The sequence below is a fragment of the Carettochelys insculpta genome, chromosome 5, assembly GCF_033958435.1.
Source record: "Carettochelys insculpta isolate YL-2023 chromosome 5, ASM3395843v1, whole genome shotgun sequence".
NCBI classification, from domain to species: Eukaryota; Metazoa; Chordata; order Testudines; family Carettochelyidae; genus Carettochelys; species Carettochelys insculpta.
In genome coordinates this window covers 57,585,886-57,611,270 of record NC_134141.1, presented here as the reverse complement: position 1 = coordinate 57,611,270, position 25,385 = coordinate 57,585,886, and the positions used below count along the sequence as shown (strand labels likewise).

Genomic DNA, 25,385 nt, shown 5'->3' with positions numbered 1-25,385 from the left:
AAGCACAAAAGCTGCCTCTACACTGGCAAGACCTTTGGAAAATCTGGTCCTTTTTTGAGAGAACACACGGCGTGTCTACACACATTCTGAAATCGAAAGAACGTGGCTCTTCCCCCGGCAGCCCTCTTCCACTCCCGGATCAGGCAGAGCACCACCCTTTGAAAGATTCTTGTGGAAAAAAGCATGTGTAGACACCCCTGGGGCCCTTTCTTCAAAAGAACAATCCTCATGGCAGCAGAGTTTTTAATCCCTGGCCCGTTCTTTTGACAGAGTGTGGATGCTCTCTGTTGAAAGAGCAGATCCATCTTTTAATCTGCTTTTTTGTGTGTGGACATGCCCTGTTGAAAGTGTCTTCGGAAGAGATCTTCTGGAAGATCATCTTTCGAAGGACTGCTGTAGTGTAGATGTAGCCGAAAAGAAAGAGAGAGGAGAAGTATGTTAGATGGCACCATTGCTGAGTTGGACCTAATCTAAGTTGTATAAACTATGACCTTAGGGTACTTTTATATCCAGTAATCCCCCAAAATACACAAGGGTTGTGGTCCACGCAACCTTCGTGTACCCTGAAATTCGTAAGCCAGGAGGCTTGGGCAGTGAGTTGGGGTGTAGGAGGGGGGTTAAGCCTGGGGTGGGTTAGGGCTGCAGGAGAGGATGAGGGAGTGGAGTTGAGCTGGGTCTGTGGGGCTGGGGCTGGGTCTGCGGGGGTTGGGGCCAGGGCACATGGCAGTGGCTGGAGCCAGGGGCTGCAGCGGAAGCTGGAAATGGGACGCATGGCCGTAGCTGGAGCTGGGACGTGGTCGTGGCTGGAGCTGGGGCATGCAATGGTAGCTGGAGCCAGGGGCAGTGGCTAGAGCTAAGGCACATGGCGGAGGCTGGAGTCCCCCTGTCCCTCCACTCCCCACCCCGGTGGCACTCAGGGGAAGAGCTGGCTGCTGCCTGCTCTGTCTCCCTTTGACAGGGAGATCTCCTCCCCACCATGCACCTGGGCATATCTGCAGGACTTACTGTATCAAATATGAATCCGGGGTCAGCTGCGTAACAGCGGGGTCACATACGATGGATTCGCGTACTCTGAGACCTCACTGTACTCCCAAGCCAGTTCAAGGTATTATATAGTCAAGTCATTGTGCATAAACTATAACCATTCCGCCACACATTGTGGAAAAGCAGCAGCATTACGTACAGTAAGTTCAGAAGACAAGTACTTTACCTTTCCCTTAGGACTCTTCTGGTTAGCTGGGTACATAAATATCCCACCATACATCAGGGTGCGATGAACATCAGCCACCATTGAGCCCACATACCTAGAGCCATAGGGGGCACTGCCATCCTGTTAAACAGATGGAGACATTGAAACTAAAGTTGTATTATCTGTCAGGCAGAGAAGCTGGCAGAACTGCAGTATATGACTGTTCTCTTCATTTGGTTGCAAGGCAGAAATCAAAGTTTGCTTAATTTTCTTAACACGTGTGGGACACTGGATATGTAGGCAGGCCTACAATCTGATACACACTTTCTCAAAAGGAATCATAGAACACTAGAACTGGACGGGACCTTGAGAGTTCATCGAGTCCAGTCCCCTGCATTCATGGCAGGACCAAGCACCATCTAGTCTCGAGACCATCCATGAAAGTTTTTCCTAATGTCCAATCTAAACCTCCCTTGCTGCAGTTTAAGCCCATTGCTTCTTGTCCTATCCTCAGAGGCCATGAAGAACAAATTTTCTCCCTCCTCCTTATAACCCTCTTTTAGGTACTCAAAAACAGCTATCCTGTCTCTGCTCAGTCTTCTCTTTTATAAATTAAACCAACCCAGTTTTTCCAGTCTTCCCTCATAGCTCATGTTCTCTAGACCTTTAATCATTCTTGTTGCTTTTCTCTGGACCTTCTCCAATTTCTCCACATCTTTCTTGCAACGTAGTATCCAGAACTGGACACAATGCTCCAGCTGAGGCCCAATCAGCGCTGAATAGAGTGGAAGAATGACTTCTCATGTCTTGATCACCACATTCCTGTTAATGCATGCCATACCCACGTTTTCTCTTTTTGCAACATTGTCACACTGTTGACCCATACACAACTTGTGGTCTACTATGACCCCTAGATCCCTTTCTGTAGTACTCCATGCTAGGGAGTCACTTACCATTTTGTATGCATGAAAGTGATTCTCCCTCCCTATGTGGAATGCTTTGCATTTGTCCTGTTAAACTTCATTCTGTCTTCCTCAGACCATTTGTCTAGTTTGTCCAGATCATTTTGAATTATGACCCTATGCTCCAAAGCAGTTGCAACCCCTCTCAGCTTGGTATTGAGGTCATTAAGCACCTCTGCCATTTCCAAGTTTCCTGTTGTTGTTTCTCCCTCCTCACTGAGAAGTTCTTGGTCTTCCTTTTGCTTCTAATATGTTTATAGACTGTCTTCTTGTTTCCCTTCATGTCTCTAGCTAGTTTGAGCTCATTTTGTGCCTTTGTCTTTCTAATCTTGCCCCTGCATACCTGTATTGTCTGCTTATATTCATCCTTTGTAATTTGTTTTAGTTTCCACATTTTTTTGGACTCCTTTTTGATTTTGAGACCATGCTTGATCTCCTGGTTAAGCTAAGCTGGTCTTTTGCCATACTTTCTGTATTTTCTATGCAGTGGTATAGCTTGCTTTTGGGCCCTTAACAACGTCCCTTTGAGAAACTGCCAACTCTCTTCAGATGTTTTTTCTCCTAGTCTCGCTTCCCATGGGACCTTACCTACCAGCTCTCTGAGTTTACCAAAATCTGCCTTCCTGAAATCCATTGTCTATATTCACGGTTCTTCCTTCTACGATTCCTTGGAATCATGAACTCTGATTGCATGGTCAATTTCTCTGAAGCTGCCTTGCACTTTCAAAGGATACAATCTCTTGTAAATTGTAGTAATGTCCATGAGACCCCAAAGTAAAGGCTGCAGCAGTTTTTAAATTCTTCCTTATCATTGTGAGCCACTCCCAGTAACTTTCTGGAATCATGTGTTCATGAAGTTTGAGTACCTGATACTATCTTTCTACTTTCCCTGCTTGCTCTGTCTTTAAAGCCAACACAGGCTGAGACTGGTGATAACCTTGCTTCCTTGTGTGATCATAAAAATGGTTGTAGTCATTTACTTTCAAGGATGGAGATGGAGGACAAGCAAAGCAAGGGAGCTGTACCCTTGTGCCACTTTCTGAGGATTCTTCTTGGTTTGCTCCCAGACAGGTGCTATGATTTTAAGATTGTTCCAAGCTTATATTGGAGATTAGTCTGCTGGACTATGGATGATTTATAAATATGGTTTTGTTTGCTTTTAGCTTTTTGGGAGGTAATTTACCACAGGAAATGTCCTTTTCTAGAGAACAGTAAGGAAATGTATGCCCATCAGACCTGACAGTGTCCCTGCAAAATCTAGTGCCTCCCCTGCCTCACATCACTTCTTAACCCCTACCTCTACCGCTATACAATTTACAACTTCTGCAACAAATGAGACAGGATTTTCATTGCACAGCCCTTATTCATCCCCAGAGCCATGTCCCTCCCAGGCACTGAATGGGGTATGGGTCCTGATGTTGAAAAGTAGTATGTGATCAAGTACAGGATAAACCTCTGAAATCCAGGACTTTAGGGTCCAACAACATCTATGGTCCATCAGAGCAGGCCTCTGCTCCTGGCTGCCATGGCTCTCAGGATCTAGCAGTGGCAGGAAGCTCTAACCAGAGGGCTGGGGAACTGGCAACAGCAATGGTGGGAAGCTGGTGCTGGCTGGGATGTGGGGCTTCATCTGGAGCCAGAGGCATTAGCCTCCCCTGGTCCAGAAAAATCCCTGTTTCAGGGCTACTCAGGTCTCTAGGGTGCCAGGCCAGGGAGGTGCAACCTTTAATTAAAGACTATATCACAATCCTGGTGCACACAGGAACCAAATTCTGCATAAGCAACTTTAAAAGTACATGAAATACTAGGGTTCTGTTCCAGCTTCTGAGTGCTTAACTTTACAATCTTAGTAAGGGCCTTTCAAGAAAAAGAAATTTTTCTTTGTGTATTAGGACATAGAAGACCACATTTCACTGTTTATAATTAGTAGTCTGAGTTATGTGCCGATCATAAGTGTTTGGGAATGGGAAAGACAGCTAGAAATCCTGCTTCCTCTTTCAGAGTTTTGTTGTTCCTCAGCATGACAGAAACTTAACTGATACAGACACAGCTGAATGTTATGTCATGCTACAAATAGTATAACATAGAAACTGATTCACTTTAGTGCAGTTGTCTCCTGCACCATAAAGACCTAGTAAACAGAAAAAAGTTAACCTTAGACTTCTGTTTAGGAGCAAGACACTAGCAGGTGCACATTCAGTATTCCCTTTAGTTCTCAGGTTTTACTTCTTGGTTGATCCCTTATGTTACAGCCTGTCATTCTCACAGCTGCAATTTAATATCTCACTTGTTTCTCTTTCAGAGGAGAAAGCTAATGTACGCTGCATGTTGATTGGAGCAATGTGCAGATTTCCTCTCAAAGATAACAGGGACATGAATGCCAATGAAACATATTTTTTCCTTTGTTTAGAATCTCAAAAGTCTAATTTGTATGTGCATCCAGAAAGCATTTGATATGGACTCTGTGGCTCCTAATGTGAAAGAGAGATAAAGGGAGAGATTTCCAAGCTTTCTTGGATGGAGTCTGTGGAGCTTTGGTAAATTTGTGAAGCTAGATGCCTAAAACCAATTCCATTTATGCCTGGGAAATTTATACGTATGACAATTTGCCTGTGCAAAAGTACAGGCTACTTTTCTGAATTAGGCCCTACCTCTTGTTTGCTTTAACTTCAAGCTAATGCAGCCCCAAAAGATCATAGGGGCAGAAGCTGTCTTTTTCCCTTGTGTTATTTTTAGGAGGCTCTCTAGGGCCAAACCTCTGCAGCAGGTATGAGAAAGCCTAGGGGAAATGTTAGCAGAGTAAAGGCTGGGGCCTTTCCTGAGAAGAAACTGTTGGTTGTGCTGAACTGACCCTGGGTTTTATGGGGTGGACTAAATATTCAATAATAACTGGTGTGAAACATTTTACAGGATCTTCTCCAGGAAGATGTGAGTATTGACTGCAGTAACCTTTTAAAGTAAAAAAAAACCACTTTCTGCTAGCTAATTAAACACTTCCAATAGCCAGTTTGTATCAATAGCACAGAACAAGGGCTACATAACATATTTTGCAAATAAGGTTTGAACAGCAGGATTTATTGAGTCATATGAGGGAGCTGTGTGACATGTTACAGATACTCCACAAAGGCAGTGATGGAGTGGTGGTGAAATGTCATTGGATTGCACTGTTTGATTATTTTTCTCTGACCTCTTTGAAATGTAATTGTATGAAACGTAATAACACATGCTTTTAGATATCTCTGCTCCTCGAACAAAGAGTTTGCACTTTTGTCAACAAACACGTGGCTTTATAAAAGTAGATTATGTTCTGATCTGGTCGTTTGAAAGTTCATATGTAAAGAAGCAATTTTCAGAATCAAGAAGGCTGTACCCTGGGTTCCACTTCTCTCAAAAGAGAACAAATCCCTCTCTTCTCTATTTCAAACAAAACCACATAGACAGATGTATAGCTTTGTAGTACAACTTTTCTCATCGTTAGAACAATAAAGCAGAAATCTTGGGCAGACACAGAGCAGAACTGCACCATTTTGTTCAGTGTGACAATGTGCAAGTTTATAGCCCGACAAGAACTCCCCATGGAAACATGATCTTAAACCTTATCTTAAGATATGATCCCATCAGACTTGGCAAGCAAGCCAACATCAATTTGAGCCAGTACTTGGCGGCGAGCTCTCGAAGCAAAATAAATGGTGGTACAGGAAGTAACTAGCAAGTAGGCGTCTCTACTACTGTGTCCTTACTAAACCAGTACCACAATATTAAGATGAGACATAAATCGGGTGACCACGTTGCCCTATGGTAAATACAGGACACTGGCTGCTGTGGATGGGGAGCTGCTGTTTCATGTCAAGGTTCCTCAGTGATGCAAGTAACTGCCCCACTGTGAGGCACCAGGATTCTGCAGCCTCCTGATGATGGGGAGTGGAGGCTGGGGGCTCCACAGCCTCCTATCATGGGGGTGGAAGGTAATGAAGAGGCCTCCCTATGCCAGAGCTTAGAGGCAGTGGGGGTTGTCTCCATGGGGTGCCAGGGAATGGGGCAGCTGCCCAGCAGAGGAGCTCCCTGGTGGCAGGGGCTGCCACTGGGTGCCAGGGAACAGGAGCCCCACAAAACACAGGACAACGTGCCCATTGTCTTTAAAAAGTTGGGATGCTTGTGAGACAGCTTAAATGAGGGACTGTCCAGTTTTTCCCAGGATGGATGGTCATCCCAGACATAAATCGGATGTCTTTTTTTGTGCAAGATTAGGGCTAATTCTAGCATCCTAACAAAATTCAAACTCGGGTCATTATAGCTTACTGTTTTAAAATGACTTGTTGGACTTACATAGGCACATTTTCATAAGAACGTTCTAAAATTGCTCAGGAACAATGTCCTCATGTACCTGTTTGTGCTCAAAAAGGCTGACTCATACCTTACCAGGAGCTGATCCATGCTGAAGGCATTCCAATTTCTCCAGGAGGAAGCAGAACACAAAGGATAGTATGCCCTCAACTGTACCCATTCAGGTGGTACAACATATTCCTCCCCGAAGGGGGCATTGACATCAATCCACCTCTTTGCCTTTGGGGTTGTCTTGTGCCCCAAGATGTGTCTGGAGAGAGCAGTCTTTGCATTTCACATTTTGGAATTTGCATCTGTACCTTGCTACTGCACAGGGGGCAGGGTTGGAATTTACACCCTATTCTCCAATGCAACATAGTAAACAGGAGTAAGAAATCTACCTCAAAACAAATAACTATATGTTATGAACTGAGGTGCATATTTAAACCAATTTGAAAATAGGTAGATGTCCAAATTTTGCACTCATAATTTTAGAGGTTCTTTAAAATGCTGGTTCTTATTATCAAGCACCTGTTTCTCTGGACTATTAGACTGTGTCTTCACTAGAGAGTTTTGTGGACAAAATGGGCCTTCTGTTGACATAACTCAGGGAGGTCTACACAAGTAAGCTACATCTACACTAGCTCCTTCCTTTCGGAAGGGGCATAGTAATGAGGGAAGTCAGAAGATGCTAATGAGGCGCTGCTATGAATATGTCTACATGGCCATTCTGTAGACAAAACACTATTGACAGAGACATGGTACATGAACGGGGAGAGGTATAACTCTTCTGATTAAAGAGCTCACTTCTGTCTACAAACTCTCAACAGACAGCCTTAGCTGTGTAGACACTGCGAGTTTTATCAACAGACGCTCTGTTCTGTCAAAAGAAGGACAGTGAGTTTAGCTCCCACAGACGCTGACAGAAAGGATTTCCAGAGTAATGGAAGCCAAAGAACTTTAGCCATGTAGCCAGAATGTACCAGGTTGTGGATAATGGTGACCAGGAGTATAATTCAGCAAAGTATTCAAGCCTTTCCTTCTCTTTGAGCCACACAGTGCTCAAAGAAGAATTAGTCCTTTGTGCATTTGCTGATTACAGTAGTGCCTTGCTTTACATGAGGGTTATGTTCCCATGCACGCTCGCGTAACTGGAATTTTGCCGGGGAAGCAGCAGGAGCACCTGAAGCTCCTTTTGGAAGCTAAATCCTAGGGTGTGGGGGCAGTTGGGGAGGGTTAAGCCTGGTGGTGGGTTGGTGCTGTGGGAGGGAGATGGGGGTGGGGTTAAGCCTGGGGTTGCCTAGGGCTGCAGGGAGTGGGGGGTGGAGATGATCAGGAGCTGTGTGGGGGTTGTTGAGCTAGAGGCACATGCGGGGGCAGTGAGCTGGAGCCATGCTCAGGTGGTGAGCCAGGCTGGAAGGGGTAGGGTGTTGAACTGGGGCCACACATGGGAGGTTTGAACCGGGGCAGGAGGCTGAACCAGGGCAGGGGAGTTGAGCTGGAGCTGTGAACGGTTGGTGAGCAGGGCTGGGGGGGGGTTGAACCGGGGTTGTGGGGGGTGGATCCGGGGCCAGGGGGAGCAGGGTTTTGAGGTGTGCTTAACTCGCATTAATGAGAGTTAAGCGCAACTTGAAATTGCGCATCTCAAGGATTTACTGTACAAAGTTGTTATTTTCTCACCTCTGGGAATTTCTTCCTTTGTAAATACTCTGTCACTGCAGGATCAAAGTACTTAGCATAACCCTCATTGACACTGTAGATCTTCCCTTTCTTCTTGATTTGTACATCTTTATCCACCAGAACAAATTCACCAAGAGCCTACAGAAGAAAGAGATGCATCAATTACTAGCAGGCAGCGGATACCTTGTGTAATCTGCAGAGATGCCAGCCTAAAGGAAAGTTTGGAACACTTTAGCACAGCATGGCCTTTCAATCAGCATTCCTTCATATTATTTGTCATTGTTTCAAACAGGTCACAAGCTGGCACTACATTAGGTGCACACTTGCCAGATCTTCAGTTTGAATAAAAGTAATCTCAGAAGTAATTGTTAATAAAATAAGATGAATACCAGTCAAGTATTACAAACACCAAATCTTTTAAAAAACATTTAAAAAAAAATCCAACCCAAAACCATCATCAGATTGGCCTCAAATTAATGGGTTTTTTTTTTAAAGTTGGCTTTTGGTTTGTCTGTAATTTCTTTAACTGCCCCGGCACAACCCCAGCATGTGTGTTTGCTGCCTGTACTGTGTATTTTGAGTGTGATTTGGAGCTTCCACTTTCTCCCTAAAATCCAGCACAATTAATTCAATGTCCTCCCTCAGACCTCACCTAAATTCTGTCCCCAGTCTGTCTGCATGCTATGCTCTCTTTGGTAAGTTGTTTTTAGAGTTTAGGTATATTGGCCTTCAATCTTGGCCTCCATGAAACCAAGATTTCACCCGCTAATTACATAAAATCTTTGTTTTTACCTATTTTGCACTGCCTTTCTAAGTGAGCCAACTCCTCCTCAGGCTCCTTGGACAATGCTCTTTGGGCATCTGGTGCCTGATGCTGAGGAGTTTTCTGGCCTCACTTTTGCATTTGCAATATTTGACAAGCAAGTCAAAGCATTTAAAGCAAAGCTACCTGTCCTACTGATGTAGTCAGGAGTATAAATGTGTGCAAATTATGCATGCAGTTAACATTGTATCTGCTGAATTAAAAGCTTTTTTGGATAGGGACCTTAATTGGAGACAAAGGCACTGTCCATGATGAGTTTTATTAAATGTTTCCCAGCGTCTGACTGTGATATTGTTTTAGAATGAACAGAGGCAAGGTCTCAATTTTGTCTTTTTCCTGAATGGGATTAGAGTATGTAGGCTAATGTGGTTTTGTATAACTACGTATCAGTTGGATGAATATGGATTAAAACAGGTCATGGGCAAATGGGAGACTGCCACAAATAATATTCTCAGAGATGGGAATGACAAAACAAGGAAAGCCTAGCACGTGAAATACTCAAAGGCAACAAGTGTCAGAGCCTCTTTTGTAAAAAGAGACGAGGCAGTACTCAGAGAGCTCCCTTTCCTCTCCCCAACTCAGCCAATCCCATGACTTGGGCTGCTGAGGTGCCGGTACTCAGTACGGGCAAGTACCAGCACAAAAAAAGCACCCACAAGAAGGTATGAAGGAATTATCATCTTGGGTATACCGGATCGAGCATGAAGCAATCCACTCCTTGCCCAGTAGAAAGAGCCACCAGCGTAGCACTTCCATACAAGGCATAGCCTGCTGCAACAATATTTCGTCCTGGCTGCAAGGCATCCTTTTCAGAGGGCTCATCGTCTGTTGTCTGAGAAAAGAATTATCACAGTAATGAAGGTGGAAATCTTAATGGAAAACAGCTAAAAGCAGAACTCCAACTTAAATGAAAAACTAACATTTCCTCTGTGTGTTGAGAGAAGAATTTGTAACACTTAAAACAGACTTCAGTGTGCCCTAGTAATCTAACCCAGGTTTAGCACAAGTCCTGATGCATTCTGGGGCAGTTTGTTATACAGTAAGCTCTTTCATGTCCGGCAGCCCCAGGACCTGGAGGTTGCCAGATATTTGAATATCCTGTGTAATAGAGAGGTATTCCTAGGAGTGCATAACACTAAAGAAAAACAAAATTAGATACTAAGAAACAAACAAAATGTGTGCAGAGTATTTTATCAACAACAGTAGTACCGTACACTGTAAACTTATACCATATTTGCTGTATTTATTTGTGTCACTTTCACTGTGCTGTACTTATGGAAAATGTAAATAAAATTTATTTATGGTTACAATGCCAGTTATTCGAGAGTTCTAGATAATGGAATGCCAGCTATGAAAGAGTTTACTGTAATATGGAGCCAGTAGGATGCATTCAGGGAAGCTGGTATCAGAGAGGTAGCTATGTTAGTCTGTAGCTTCGAGAACAACAAGTCTTGTGGCACCTTATATGCTAAAATATCTATTAGTCTATAAGGTGCCACAAGACTTCTTGCTGTTCTCAGGGAAGCTGCTCTCTTAACATTATATTTTAGCGTATTAATTCAAATTTACTAGTAACTTGGACAAAACACATATCTTTTTTTCTAGCAAACCACATATGTACTGTTGTGCTGATATACTTTATACCTGCTGGAGAGAGAAATTAATTCATGATACAAGATTATAGAATACTGCAGAATTATGGAAGGAAGATTATACATAAGCCTTTGACAGATGGGCAACTTTTCAAGGCTTTATTTCTCTTCTTCCAAGTACTAATATTCCAGTAATATAAGAACATTCATATGTCATTCTGAGGGTTTTGTTTTCATTTTATATTACATTTGTGCCTCTCACATGATTTTACTTGGAGTTCTCTAAACCAATGTCTACTTCCAGCACTAAGGCACCTATCCTGCACTGGGTTTTTCTATGGCAGGCTCCTGTGAAAATAGACGTTCTTCGTTTGTTTATAGAACAGGAACAGCACAGGAAGTGACAGCCCGTGGTTTTGCAGCCTGCCCCACCAATATTTTTCAACCCTGACATGCAGAGACCACCAGGAGGGGTGAGGAAAGCAAGAGAATAGGAGCACCAGGACCCATGAATTCCAATATCAACCTTGATGCCTTGGGCAAGTCACTTAATCTCTGTCTGTTTTTCATAATTCACTGATAAAGTGGATTAAACCAATTAGATTAACCCCCCTACATAGGGTGCTTAATGCTAATGTTTGTAAAACAGTAAAACATTTTATACAGCTTGTATAGAAGCACTTAAATTGTTATTGACATAATGGCATAAATATGTGTGGTGGTTTATAAATAAATCATAGAGGATTGAAAACTGATTTAAAAACCAGATCAAGCAAAACTAATGCTAAACAAAAATGCTTGCTGTTGCAGCGAGGTGACTATGAAGGAAATTGTGACCTGTGTTTGCCCTACTAAACATCTTAGAGATCTGTAAGCAATATGTGAGTTAAATTTCACAATTACCGTTAAACTGGCAGAAACTGCAAATCTCCAGGAGGACAGAGGCTGCATCTACACTAAGACAGAAACTTGAATTTCAAGGCTTTAGCTCGATTATTAAAAAGTGTATGTCTTCCCACGTAATACTGTTAACTCAATATATTGAGCCATATGGATGATTACAGAATATTGATTTTACAGGATGGTATAGTGTGTGTTTTGAATTTAAAATCTCAAATTCAGGCCAATGTGAAAGCACCATGACCGTAATTTGAATCTGTTAGCCTCCAGAAGTGTTCCATATGTATCCCAAAAATCTAAGCGGTGACCCTCCATGCTTCATTGTGCACTGTTGTCAGGTGTGCAGGAAGAAGGTCAAAGTAAGCCCGCAAAGTTTGGATTGAATTTTAATGAAAATTTGAATTGGAATTTAGCAGCCCAGGCCTGCAAATAAAAAGGGCATCCATTATGAAAAAATCCCTTTGCCTATCACATCACACTGCATTGGTAGCCATTGCACCGCATCGGTAGCAATTATCGGTAGCTCTGTACTGCAATCATGAGCACTCAGGGTAGTGATCTGACTAGCACTTCTCAGAGAGCCCCAGCATGGACCCACCAGGAGATTCTGGATCTCGTTGCTATTTGGGGAGACCAATCGGTGGTGAAGAGACTTCGGGTGGCCAAGAGAAACGTGGCCATCTCTGATCAGATGGCGCCTGAGATGGCTTCCCAAGGTTACTCCTGGGACTCGATGCAGTGCCAGGTGAAGGTTAAAGAACTCTGTTGTGCCTATCAAAAAGTCCGGGAAGCCAACCAGCTGTCAGGGATGGTTCCACAGACCTGTCAACAATTATCAACATCTCCACATGCTGATGGGGAGTGACCCCACCATGGAGCCCAGACTGAATTATGACACTTGTGGAGGCCCTGGTATGGAGTTCAGGATGAGTCCAAAGGAGCAGGGTGGCCTGGAGGAAGAGGTCAGTGGAAAGAAGGAAGGGAGCAATGAGCAGGGGACAGAGGAAGTTTTCCAGACAGTCCAGAGCTCTTTACCATCGACCTGAAACCAGTCCCCTCCATGGCGTTCCCCTTCACGACAGGATCCTCCATGGCATTCACCTCCATGCTGGTCCCTGAGTCCCCCTGGACCAAGCAGTTCGGGAGAGTCTTTGTTCTGCATGCTAGAAGTGGGTTGGGGGAGGGTATAGGTATAGGGTTGCGTATGGATACAGGTTTGCTAGCTGTGATTCTGTGCCCTCAGAACAGCGTGTTAATGTTTCTTAGGATAGAGAACTTCTCCTTTTTGGAGATTTCCTTGAAGGAGTCATTGAGGCACTCTTGTATTTTTTTCACAAGGTTCTTGGGCAGGCCTGACTTGTTGCAGCTTCCATGGTAGCACACCTGGTTATGCCAGGCAGCCAGATAGCAATCTGGTGTCATGGGCCACACAGCATTTTAGCAAATTTTCCAGGCTTTTGGTCACACTGCAGGAGTAGCTGCTCTTTCTCCATATCTGTTTAGTTTTAGGAGGGTGATGTCTTCTTTGGCAGCCTGCAGCCATGGGAATTTGCATCTGGTCTTTGTGTGTGTTTTGTTTCTTTGTTTGTTTTTAACATGCTTCCTGCCCCTTTACATTGGCCTGTGGCAGCTGGCGGGTGCTCCATTCCCCACTCCACAACAGGGTTTGCAGGCTCTGGGGGGGTGGGGGTGGTTCCCCCCCCCCCCCCCCCGCACCTGTCCCTTGCCAGCCAGCATTTCTTTTCATTTTTCATGACCACCTCCCCCCATCCCCACACACACAACACACTGCTGCCAGGCTCTGCTGGGCATTTCCCCTCCCAGTCCTCCTTCCCCCAGCATTTCTTTTGATTTTGCAGGACTCCCAGGTGCCACATGGCTGCCAGGCTCTGCTGGGCATTTCCTCTCCCATGTCCCTTTCCAAGCACCATTTGTTTTCAGTTTTCAGGAATCCCCCTGCGCCAAACGGGGGATTCCTCTGCTGTGCTTTCCCCCTCCCATGTCTCTTTACATCCAGCCATTCTTTGGATTTTTTTTTTCTTTACATTATTTTTATTGTGCATCAAAGCCCCACATATAGCCGTCCATTTGTCACTGCCACGGGACACCCAGCCAGGAGACCTGGCGGCTGCCCCTGCTGTGCAAACCTTCCCATTCCCACCAAAAGAGGACAATTGCTTATAACTTACTATGTCCAAAAAGCAATGTGCTGGAGAAGTGATGGCAAGCGAGGTATTGTGAAACGCACATTTACATTAAGCATCCTTAATAACCCATGTGTCCTTCAAAAGTATACTTTCAGTGATGGTACATAGAAGGACCCATTCATTGCACATAAAAGCACATTATGTCAATTGTATCTTAATTTTAACCTTCATTGTCCAGACCCAGTGCCCAGTGTTGCAGAGAAAACCAGGAGACACAAGAAATGCAAACAAGATCTGATCCTGCAACACATGGAAAACACTCAGGCAGAGCACAAGAACCTGACAAAGAACACTGCCCGGTGGTGTCAGAGTCCAGCTGAGTGGTGTCAGAGTCAAATAAACTTTAATGAGAGAATGCTTGACCTGCAGCAGCAGCACTTGTCAAAGATGAATGAGGCTGTGGCAAAGCACACTGAGGTTGGGGCAAAGCAGACTGAGGTAGTGGCAAAGCTTGTAACAGCCATTACTGAGCAGCTGGAGATCCTGTGCTCCCTGCTGTAGCTGCAGAGAGACTCTCAACCTAGCAGTTCCAGGTTGACTGTGCGCTTTGTGAAGAAAAATTTCCTTTTATTAGTTTTGAACCTACTACCCATCAATTTCATTTGGTGTCCCCTAGTTCTTGTATTATGGGAAAAGGTAAATAATTTTTCTATATTCACTTTCTCCACACCATTCATGATTTTATATACCTCTATCATATCGCCCCTCAATCGCCTCTTTTCCAGACTGAAAAGTCCCAGTCTCTCTAGCCTCTCCCCATATGGGACCCGTTCCAAACCCCTAATCATCTTAGTCGCCCTTTTCTGAACCTTTTCTAATGCCAATATATCTTTTTTGAGGTGAGGAGACCACATCTGCACACACTACTCAAGATGTGGGCGTACCATAGTTTTATATAGGGGAAGTATGATATCTTTTGTCTTATTATCTATCCCTTTTTTAATAATTCCTAACATCCTATTTGCTTTACTAACTGCCGCTGCACATTGCGTGGATGTCTTCAGAGAACTATCCACTATAACTCCAAGATCCCTTTCCTGATCTGTCATAGCTAAATTTAACCCCATCATGTTGTATGTGTAATTTGGGTTATTTTTTCCAATGTGCATTACCTTACACTTACCCACATTAAATTTCATTTGCCATTTTGCTGCCCAATCACTCAGTTTGCTGAGATCTTTTTGTAGTTCTTCACAATCCCTTTTGGTTTTGACTGTCCTGAACAACTTGGTGTCATCTGCAAACTTTGCCACCTCACTGCTTACCTCATTTTCTAGATCATTGATGAACAAGTTGAACAGGATCGGTCCCAGGACTGACCCCTGGGGAACACCACTAGTTACCCCCCCTCCATTGTGAAAATTTACCATTTATTCCAACCCTTTTGTTTTCTGTCTTTTAACCAATTCCCAATCCACTACAACACAGTATAACTTATTGGCATTATGGCGGAGACATACATAGGTATCATGTGCATTACAGATCATTCATAAAGCTGTTTTTTTTAAAGCATTCCTTATTGTAGCAGCCAGAGCATGGCTACTGGTAGATGGCAGTGTAGACGGCTGCGAGTAAACCCTGCCTATGGCCTCAGCTTCAGAATTCCAGATAGACTGGAAAGTCTTCTGCCTTGATTCACATATGTTGTGCAAAATAGCACACGCTGTAATAACAGTGGGGACATTAGCTTCAGAAACGTCCAAATGGGTCAATAAACATCTGACTCTCACTTTCGAACATTCAAAGGAACATTCCATGATCATTCTGTGCCTGCTCAGTCTGTGATTAAAGTTTTCCTTGCTGGGGTCCAGGGCTCCTGTGTAGGGTTTCATCAGGCAGGGAAGCAGAGGGTAAGTAGTGTCGCCCAATATCACAATGGGCCTTGCCACATTACCAATCTTGATTTTCCCATCAGGGAATAAAGTCCCATCCAGGAGCTTTTGGTACACTCCTGAATTTCAGAATATGTGCACATCGTGAACCCTCCCTGACCAGCCAACGTTGCTGTCAGTAAAATGACTTTTATGATCTATGGTCAAACCCTGCATGACCATGGAGACATACCCCTTTCAATTAATGTACTTTGATGCCAGGTGGGTTGGGGACCATGATGGGGATGTGCATGCCATCTATTGCCCCACCGCAGTTAGAAAAGCCCTGGGCAGCAAAGCCATCCACTATGGCCTGTACATCTCCCAGGCTCACAGTCTTCCTGAGAAGACACTGACAGATTGCATGGGCCACCTCCACCACCACAGACCCCGCTGTAGATCTGCCCACCCCAAACTGATTTGCCACTGACCGGAAACTGTCCGGAGTTGCAAACTTCCACAATGCAATTGCCACTCAGTTCTGTTCTGTAGCTTGGCTCATTTTGGTGTTGCTGTGCTTCAGGGCGGGCACCAGGGCATCACTATGTTCCATAAAGGTGGACTTGCGCATGCAAAAGTTCTTCACCCACTGCTGGTCATCCCAGGACTCCAAAACGACGTGATCCCACCACTGTGTGTTGGTCTCGCGAATTCAAAAACGCCGCTCCCCTGTCAAAAATGCAGTCATTGCAGCCACCAGCTCTGAGTTCTTGGACTACAGCTGGCACAATTGCTGTTCCAAAATACCATCCTCTTCATCGTCATCAGCAGCAGCAGCACCAGTAGGATAGCCAAACATCACTGAGCTTTGAAATTGAAGGACAAATTGTGTGACGGACGCTGTGGTTACCGAAATGGTCTGTGCTATGAGTTGGAGCATTCATGGATCCATGCTTGTGCTGGAATGATGCAGCAGGAAATGGTACAATCTACAGTTCTTTTTTCATGTAGTTAGTGATGCAGTGAATTCTGGGATAGTGCTTGGAATTCTGGGATTCTAACATGAACCACTCACAAGCAACCAGGGCTAAGGCACTGTGGGATAGGTACCCACAATGCAGTTCTCACGCTGTCAAATTTGCACAAGGCTATGGGGACACGGAGATTCGACATGGAGAAAAGTTGGGTTGAATTTCAAGAAGTTTTGTGGACACTTTATTTGAATTTATAATATTGAGCTTAAGCATTCGAATTTATTATACATTGACTTTATCTCATAGAGTAGATGCAGCCAGAGACATAATTCAAAAGGACCATAACTGAGAGCGAGCAGAAATCAACAGGAGAAAAAATGCAGGATATATCAAGCTGGCAAATGACTATTCAAATGCTTCTGTTCAATGAAAGTGTGAAACCTGAGAAGCAGTAATGCTGAAAAATACTTGAGTGATAGTGAACAACAAATTAATATGACTTCATTATACTATGTGACAGCAAGCTAGACCAGCAGAATTTTGAAATGTATTCTCAGAAACATGACACCATGGAGAAGAGAGAGGTGTTGAATACGGTCCTCCTCTGTAAGACTGCGCATAAACTTGTTTATTTCTAGTTGCCACATTCACTGAAATACATTTGCAGATAAGCAATAAAAATGTCAGGGGCTGGAGGGCCTGACTTACAAGAAAAGACGGAGAGAGAAATATTTACAGCATAGCCAGGAAATGACAGAGATATGAACATAAATGTAGGAGTATTTTGAACTGTGGTCAAACTGTTAGAAAAGCAGTGACTTGATTTAAACCCTCATAATCCAAGTGGAACATAGGTCATCTGCAAGTCTCCTCCACTTCTCTCTGTCTCAAGACAAAACTTGTAGCTTATTCCAGGAGACCCCAGTTGTCCACCAATCTTTTTGTCCCATTTTACAGCCTTTTCAAACTTCTCTGTTGGGTTCTGAATACAGTCTCTGACTTTCTGCCTGGGCTCCTCTTGTTTTGCTGCTGTTGACTGCTGCTTTATGTCCTTTTTGTTCCTTCACTTTTCTCAGCATTTCTGCTGTGATCCATTCTTTGTGATGCCTTTTCCTCTTTCCCAACGTTTTAATGGCAAGCCTCTTTCCAGGATGTTTTGGTGTATTCCCACATTTGTTCCATGGTAGCATCTTCTGGGATAAGGTATGTCAGAAGTGCACATCTGTTGGACAGTTCCACTTTGAAACAGGCTCTTGACTCTAAATCAGTGTTTCCCAAAAGATATTCGGCAGAACCCTTGGGTTCTGTGAAGTGAAAAGAAGGGTTCCAGGAGAAGACTCCATTACAATAGCTGACTCCTCTGCTGCTCCCTGCCCTGCCATCACCAAAACAGTAGAACTAAATTTAATTGGTTTAATGGCTGTTGGGGCAGTGGGAGGGGAAACGGCCTTTAAACCACCTGAATTTAGTTTCATTATTTCAGCAGCAGCAGGGCAGGTAGCTGCAGAGATCCCTTCACTCACCCCACTACCCGAGTGGCCACACCCCTCTGGTGGGCATGGCTCAGCTCACCCCCGCCAGTGGAACACCCTCATGCCTGCCTTCCTTCCACTGGGTCCCAAAACAGACCCCTGCAGAATCCCCGTTGTTATACTGTTCCAGCATGATTGAGAACCACTAATAACTACCCTCTGAGTACAGTTACCCAGCCAGTTTTGCACCCACCTTATAGTAGCCCCATCTAAGTTGTATTTGCCAAGTTTACTGATAAGAATATCATGTGAGACCGAATCAAATGCCTTACTAAAGTCTAGGTATACCACATCCACCGCTTCTCACTTATCCACAATGCTTGTTATCCTATCAAAGAAAGCTATCAGATTGGTTTGACATGATTTGTTCTTTGCAAATCCGTGCTGGCTATTCCCTATCACCTTACCACCTTCCAAGTGTTTGCAGATGATTTCCGTAATTGCTTGTTCCGTTATCTTTCCTGGCACAGAAGTTAAACTGACTGGTCTGTGGTTTCCTGTGTTGTTCTTATTCCCCTTTTTATATGTGGGCACCATATTTGCCTTTTTCCAGTCTTCTGGAATCCCTCATGTCTCCCATGATTTTCCAAAGATGATAGCTAAAGGCTCAGATACCTCCTCTATCAGCTCCTTGAGTATTCAAGGATGCATTTCATCATGCCCTGGTGGCTTGCAGACATCTAACCTTCCTCAGTGATTTTTAACTTGTTCATTTTTGTTTTATTTTGTAAACCTACCCCTTTCCCACTAGCATTCACTAAGTTAGGCATTCCTTTTTCAGACTTCTTGGTGAAGACCAAAACAAAGAAGTCATTAAGCATCTCTGCCATTTCCAAGTTTCCCATTACTGTTTCTCCTTCCTCACTGAGCAATGGGCCTACCCTATCCTTGGTCTTTCTCTTACTTCTAGTGTATTTATAAAAAATCTTCTTGTTTCCCTTTATACCTGTAGCTAATTTGAGCTCATTTTGTTCCTTTGCCTTTCTAATCTTACCCCTGCATTCCTGTGTTGTTTGCCTATATTCATCCTTTGTAATTTGTCCTAGTTTCCATTTTTTTATATAATTCCCTTTTTATTTTGAGATCATGTAGGATCTCCTGGTTAAGCCAAGGCAGTCTTTTGCCATACTTTTTATCTTTCCTATGCAGTGGAATAGCTTGCTTTTGGGCCCTTAATAATGTCCCTTTGAAAAACAGCCAGCTCTCCTCAGTTGTTTTTCCCCTTAGTCTTGCTTCTCATGAGACCTTACCTACCAGCTCTCTGAGTTTATCAAAATCCGCCTTCCTGAAATCCATTGTCTCTATTTTGCAGTTCTCCCTTCTACCCTTCCTTAAAATTGTGAACTCTATGATTTCATGATCCCTTTCACACAAGCTGCCTTCCACTTTCAGATTCTCAATCAGTTCCTCCCTATTTGTTAAAATCAAATCTAGGACAGCTTCTTTAACCTTTTGAAATAAAAAGTTGTCTCCAGTGCAGTCCAAGAACTTATTGGATAGTCTGTGTGTCATGGTGTTAGTTTCCCAACATATATCTGGATAGGTGAAGTCCCCCATCACTACCAAATCCTGGGCCCTGGATGATTTTGTTAACTGTTTAAAAAAAGCCTCATCCACCTTTTCCACCTGGGTAGGTGGCCTGTAGTAGACTCTTAGGAGGACATCACCCTTGTTTTTTACCCCTTTTAGCTTACCCCAGAGACTCTCAACACATCTGTTTCTTATGTCCATCTCCATCTCAGTCCAAGTGCGTACATTTTTAATATATAAGGCAACACCTCCTCCCTTTTTCCCCTGTCTATCCTTCCTGAGCAAGCGGTACCCTTCCATACCAACATTCCAATCACGTGTATTATCCCACCAAGCTTCTGTGATGCCAACAATGTCATAGTTGTATTTATTTATTACCAATTCCAGTTCTTCCTGCTTATTACCTACACTTCTTGCATTTGTATATAGGCATCTGAGACATTGATTTGATTTTGCCTTCCAGTTTTGCTCAGACTCTCCTTTTTGTCTGCCAGTATAGCCCATGCTCTATCCCATTTCTGACCCATCTCCCAGGTCTCCATCTTCTCTACTTGTTCGTAGGCTTTGCTCCCCTGTCCCCGTCAAACCTAGTTTAAATCCCTCCTCACTAGGTTAGCCAGTGTGTGTCCAAATAGGGTCTTCCCTCTCCTCGAAAGGTGAACGCCACCTCTGCCTCGCAGCCCTTCCTGGAATAGCATCCCATGGTTGAGGAAGCCAAAGCGCTCCTGGTGACACCATTTACGCAGCCAGGCATTCACCTCCAGGATGCACCTGTCTCTGCCTGGGCCCCTACCTTTGACAGGAAGAGAATACCACCTGCACCCCAAACTCCTTCACCTGTACTCCCTGAGCCCTGTAGTCACTCTTGATCCACTCAGTGTCACACCTCACAGTATCATTAGTGCCCACGTGGATAAGAAGCATGGGATAGTAGTCAGAGGGCCGGATAATCCTCAACAACACCTCTGTAACATCTTGGATACAGGCTCCTGGCAGGCAGCATACCTCCTGAGATGAAATGTCAGGGTGACAGATGGGTGCCTCTGACCCCCTCAGAAGAGAATCACCAACCACCACTACTCTACATTTCCTCCTCACAGTAGTGGCAGCTGACCTTCCAGCCTTGGGGATATGAGGCTTCTCTGAGTCAATTTCTTCCTTGTATCACAATATAGACTTAAAGGACAGGGGATGAAAAAATTCAATGTAATGATCTAGATCAAATCATTCAGAGGGGCTCAACATGTCTCAAGGCCTTCTCTTAGCAGCGTATTTTTCTAGCAAATGGGCATTCCTCCGGCTCTTGAAATATACAGAGAAACTTTGAAAAAGACTGCATTTAAATATAGCCCTGCATCCAGAAATATTTGGGATGGTTAGTAAATCAATACTGCAGGCTTTTTTTACATAACATGAACAACAGTTTTTAAACTTCAACCATACGTCAGTTCTGGAGATTATTTAAATCCCTCTTGTCAATGTGTAGTGAGCATGTTCATATTTATCCTGTCCACGTACAAGCAATCTTCATAAGGGGAAAGACAATGACCTAAGACTGGTCTAGAGCTCCTGCATTCTAATTCAAGTGTTGACACCCCTTTTCTTGGTGCCTTGGCACATTATTTAATCTGTTGGAAGATTCATTGTTGGAAAGGTTCTGTCACAGTCTATTAAAGTTCTAACTAGCTTTATGACTTTTCTTTTTTTTTGGTACAAGGAAGTTGTTTCACAGAAAATGTTTAAATTCTGGAGTGCTTTTGGTATCCAGGTTCTGGCAGTCATGTAAGAAAATCATCCATATATACTATCATAATCAGAAGGGACCCCATAAGTCTGGTAGCAGTTATGAACGGTGCTTTTAGGCTGACCTAGTTTACTTCAAAATCCTTTCCATGTGGAAGATTATTGAAAGATTGAGACAAGATGTTTAATCTACTTTCTTTTCTAGAAAGATTTTTGAGTCACTTGGAAGAGCATTTCCACTTTTTTTCCTCTCTCTCTCATAAATGTCTGTTGCTGCAGAATTGCAAAGATTTTTATTGTGTGTTTCATTTAGCTAATGGTTTTGAAAAAGGACACTTTAGTAAAAATACCATAAAATCCTATCATACGAGAGGGCAGCATTTTCAGCTAATTTATCCTGCTAAATTAGCACCTCTGTGGAAAAGAAAGTGCTAATTCTAAAAAGAGATGTCAGAAGGCACTTCAGCTTCCTTTTTTTTTTTTTTTTTTGAGAGAGAGAGAGAGAGGGGAAATTTTAGAACAATTTATAGAAACCTCATTGGTAAGTACTTTTGAAAGTCCTTGCCATTCCTGGAGGAAAAAGGAGTGTTCTTAACTCCAGTTAGCCATCTTGAAGTAAATTCCTAATGAAGCAGTCTGTAGTTTTCACACAAATTAGCAGCTAGAATTATGTATGAGTGGGAGCTTAGTCTTTTGTTCATCAACTTACCTTCTTGTATATAGCAAATATCGTACCTATTGATGCCAAGCAATCTATATTGGAAGAGCCATCTAGTGGATCAAAGCACACCACATATTTACCCTAAAAGGAGAAAGAAGAGAAGTATTAAATAGTATTTCCTTGTTTGGAAAATACCATATTTTTTCTTATTGGCTATGTCTACACTACATTTTCCTTTCAAAAGTGGGATGCAAATGAGCGAGATCAGCAATGCAAATGGGCACCAATTTCCATGTCTTCATGTCTCATTTACATATTCTCACATGATTTTGCTTGATTTTGCTTCTGGAAGCAAAAACAGCTGTGTAGATGGAGTTCCTTTGTAACCAGACCCCATTTTCAAAGATCACTTCTTCCATTTCTGTTTCTGGAAAAAGGGTTCTTTCTAAACCAGGGTTTGTTTTCAAAGGAACCCCATCTACAAGGCTGCTTTTACTTCTGGAAAAGGATCTCCCAGAAGTGAGATTATGTGAGAATACACAAATGAGGCATGAGCTATGTAAATCCATGTCTCATTTGCATTTCCTGTCTGGCTCACTTCCATTCCCCTTTCGAAAGGGGACTGAAGTGTAGATGCAGCCATTATATTTAGATAACCAAATGCCCTTCAGCAATCCAGACCAAGGTACACTTGTAGACTCTATAGTACAGCACTGAAACATAAGCTGCGTCTACACGTGCACGCTACTTCGAAGTAGCGGCAGTAACTTCGAAATAGCGCCCGTCACGTCTACACGTGTTGGGCGCTATTTCGAAGTTGAAATCGACGTTAGGCGGCGAGACGTCGAAGTCGCTAACCCCATGAGGGGATGGGAATAGCGCCCTACTTCGACGTTCAACATCGAAGTAGGGACGTGTAGACGATCCGCGTCCCGCAACATCGAAATAGCGGGGTCCTCCATGGCGGCCATCAGCTGGGGGGTTGAGAGATACTCTCTCTCCAGCCCTTGCGGGGCTCTGTGGTCACCGTGGGCAGCAGCCCTTAGCCCAGGGCTTCTGGCTGCTGCTGCTGCAGCTGGGGGTCCGTGCTGCATATACAGGGTCTGCAACTAGTTGTTGGCTCTGTGTATCTTGCACTGTTTAATGAAAGTGTGTCTGGGAGGGGCCCTTTAAGGGAGCGACTTGCTGTTGAGTCCGCCCCGTGACCCTGTCTGCAGCTGTGCCTGGCTCCCTTATTTCGATGTGTGCTACTTTGGCGTGTAGACGTTCCCTCGCTGTGCCTATTTCGATGTTGGGCTGAGCAACGTCGAAGTTGAACATCGACGTTGCCAGCCCTGGAGGACGTGTAGACGTTATTCATCGAAATAGCCTATTTCGATGTCGCAACATCGAAATAAGCTATTTCGAAGTTGGGTGCACGTGTAGACGTAGCCATAGAGAGACAAAGGGCTTGACCAAACAGCTGCCAAGGTAACTGTTTGTCAGAGGCTGGAAATGGGTGACAGAAGAGGGATCACCTGATGATTCCCTGTTCTGTTCACTCCCTCTGGGACATCCTGCATTGGGCACCGCTGGAAGACAGAATACTGGACTAGATGTACATTTGATGTGACCCAGTATGGGTGTTCTTATGCACATAAAGAATCAGTGATGGGGAAAGGACGTAGTGTGAAAGCCAGGAAACTGAGTGGGTTTGTTATAGATTTGTCTTGGTTTATTAAACAGAAGTACCAACAGGCGCTGAGCCCATGGTAGTTGATGATGATTTGAATTGTATTGTGAGCTAAACTGTGAAGTGATTTGTGATTGTGAAGTGAGACTTGTGGGTAGGGAGAAAGAGGCTTTTGGTGGCATGCTAGTCCAAATGCTGAGCTGTGACTAAGTATTTTCTTGGGACTTCATGTTAAATTAATGGAAGATATATTATAACAGCAGATGTTTCCATACATGTGGAAATCCCTGGAGGTAGCCATTTGTTCTCTTAGGGTATTTAATTTAGAGCCCAGTTTTGCCAGCCTTGCTCACACTGAGTAGCACCTTATTCTCTGTAGTCTAGGCTAAAAGTTCATGCAAACAAAACAAGTCACACCAATGTTCAGAAAAGGGTTCAAACATGCATGTTGGAATTCCAGTTTCACTAATGTGCTCACAAATAATTATTTCTCCCCATCCCCTTTTTAATGATGAGTCCTTAGCAGTGTTATGGGATTGGCTGCCAGGTGTGGGGGGATGGAGCCAGCTGAGTACTGGCTCCTCTTTTTTTTACAAAAAAGGCACTGGCTCTTAGCAGGGACTTCCTTACTTATGGAAAAGAGCTCACCCTCTGTAATTAATCATTTAGGCAGTGAAGTAATATGCAAATTGTTTATCTCTTAGGGCTTGTCTATACTTACCAAAAGATAAACATGGTGGTAGGTCTTCCAGAGTTCAATTCTGCACGTCTGATGAAGACACGGAAAAATCAACCTCTCTGGGCTCAGCCATTGACCCATGTACTCCACGCTACCTCATGGAGTAAGGGATATCAGCGCAAGAATATAAAGCCTTGGTCTTCACTAGGAAAGTGAGACAATTCCGATATGTTGATACTAGCTATGCAAATGCCATACCTAGAACTGCGTATCTGAAAACAACTTGTTTCCCTAGTATAGACAAGCCCTTAGGAACTTGTGCCTTTTTGCTTTTTTACAGGTAACATAGTCCCTAACCTTTTTTCAATACTCAGAATAACAGCACCACCTGCTGCTAAATGAGAGAACGCAGACATATGTACAGACCCTTTTGTCTTGTGGAGTGATAATGGCATCTTTATTCTCCTCTGTGACTAGGACACAGGTGCTGTAGGAGGACTGTAGCATATTAATAACCAGAGAATTGGATAGCACATCCAGCTTCTTCACTTCATCGCCAGTCACATTCACAGTGCCTGCTATTCCGTACCTAAAGAAAAGAGGACGTGTACACAACATTGAAAACACTGAGACACTAAGGCTACAGATACACAAGAAGCATCTCTGGACAGACGTTTCTGGCACAGGAGATTTTCCAGCAAAACATCTGATGACAGAGTGCTGCCACACACACAAGTGGATTGGAAGTGCAACCTGTTCTGTGAGCAGAGCGCAGCCGGACTACCCAGCCCTCTCTCAACAGAAGGTCCTCCAGAATGTCCACACAGTTTTTTTGTTGACAGAATGTTAGCCGATGGCCGGGTAATGTACAGTGAGGTACCAACTATGCCCTTGTTATCATCTGAGTTTAAAACTGCGAGAGCAGGGAGCTCGTCGCTGCAAGCAGCCAAGACAGGCTAACAGATTCCCCTGGGTCCTAAACAACCCAGTTTTTCTCTGTTAGAGCAGGGAGCTCCTAGCACTCTCACCTACGGCCAGGCTGTGGTAACCAAACGGTTAAAGTTCTTTTTGTTGTGCCATCTGTGTTGTAGTGACAAAAGGGTAACA

General features: G+C 43.8%; 1 protein-coding gene across 1 annotated transcript in view; it reads right to left on the bottom strand.

The window, feature by feature from the left end:
- Window positions 1–25,385, bottom strand: part of LOC142013572 (fructose-1,6-bisphosphatase isozyme 2) — a 46,724-nt gene that overhangs the window by 5,607 nt on the left and 15,732 nt on the right. The window contains exons 2-6 of the mRNA XM_074995140.1: window positions 24,705–24,867; window positions 21,976–22,068; window positions 9,669–9,809; window positions 8,155–8,292; window positions 1,211–1,330 (exon numbers count right to left, since the gene is read on the bottom strand). Coding sequence (XP_074851241.1) covers window positions 1,211–1,330; window positions 8,155–8,292; window positions 9,669–9,809; window positions 21,976–22,068; window positions 24,705–24,867 — 655 coding nt within the window. The remainder of the gene's footprint in view (window positions 1–1,210; window positions 1,331–8,154; window positions 8,293–9,668; window positions 9,810–21,975; window positions 22,069–24,704; window positions 24,868–25,385) is intronic.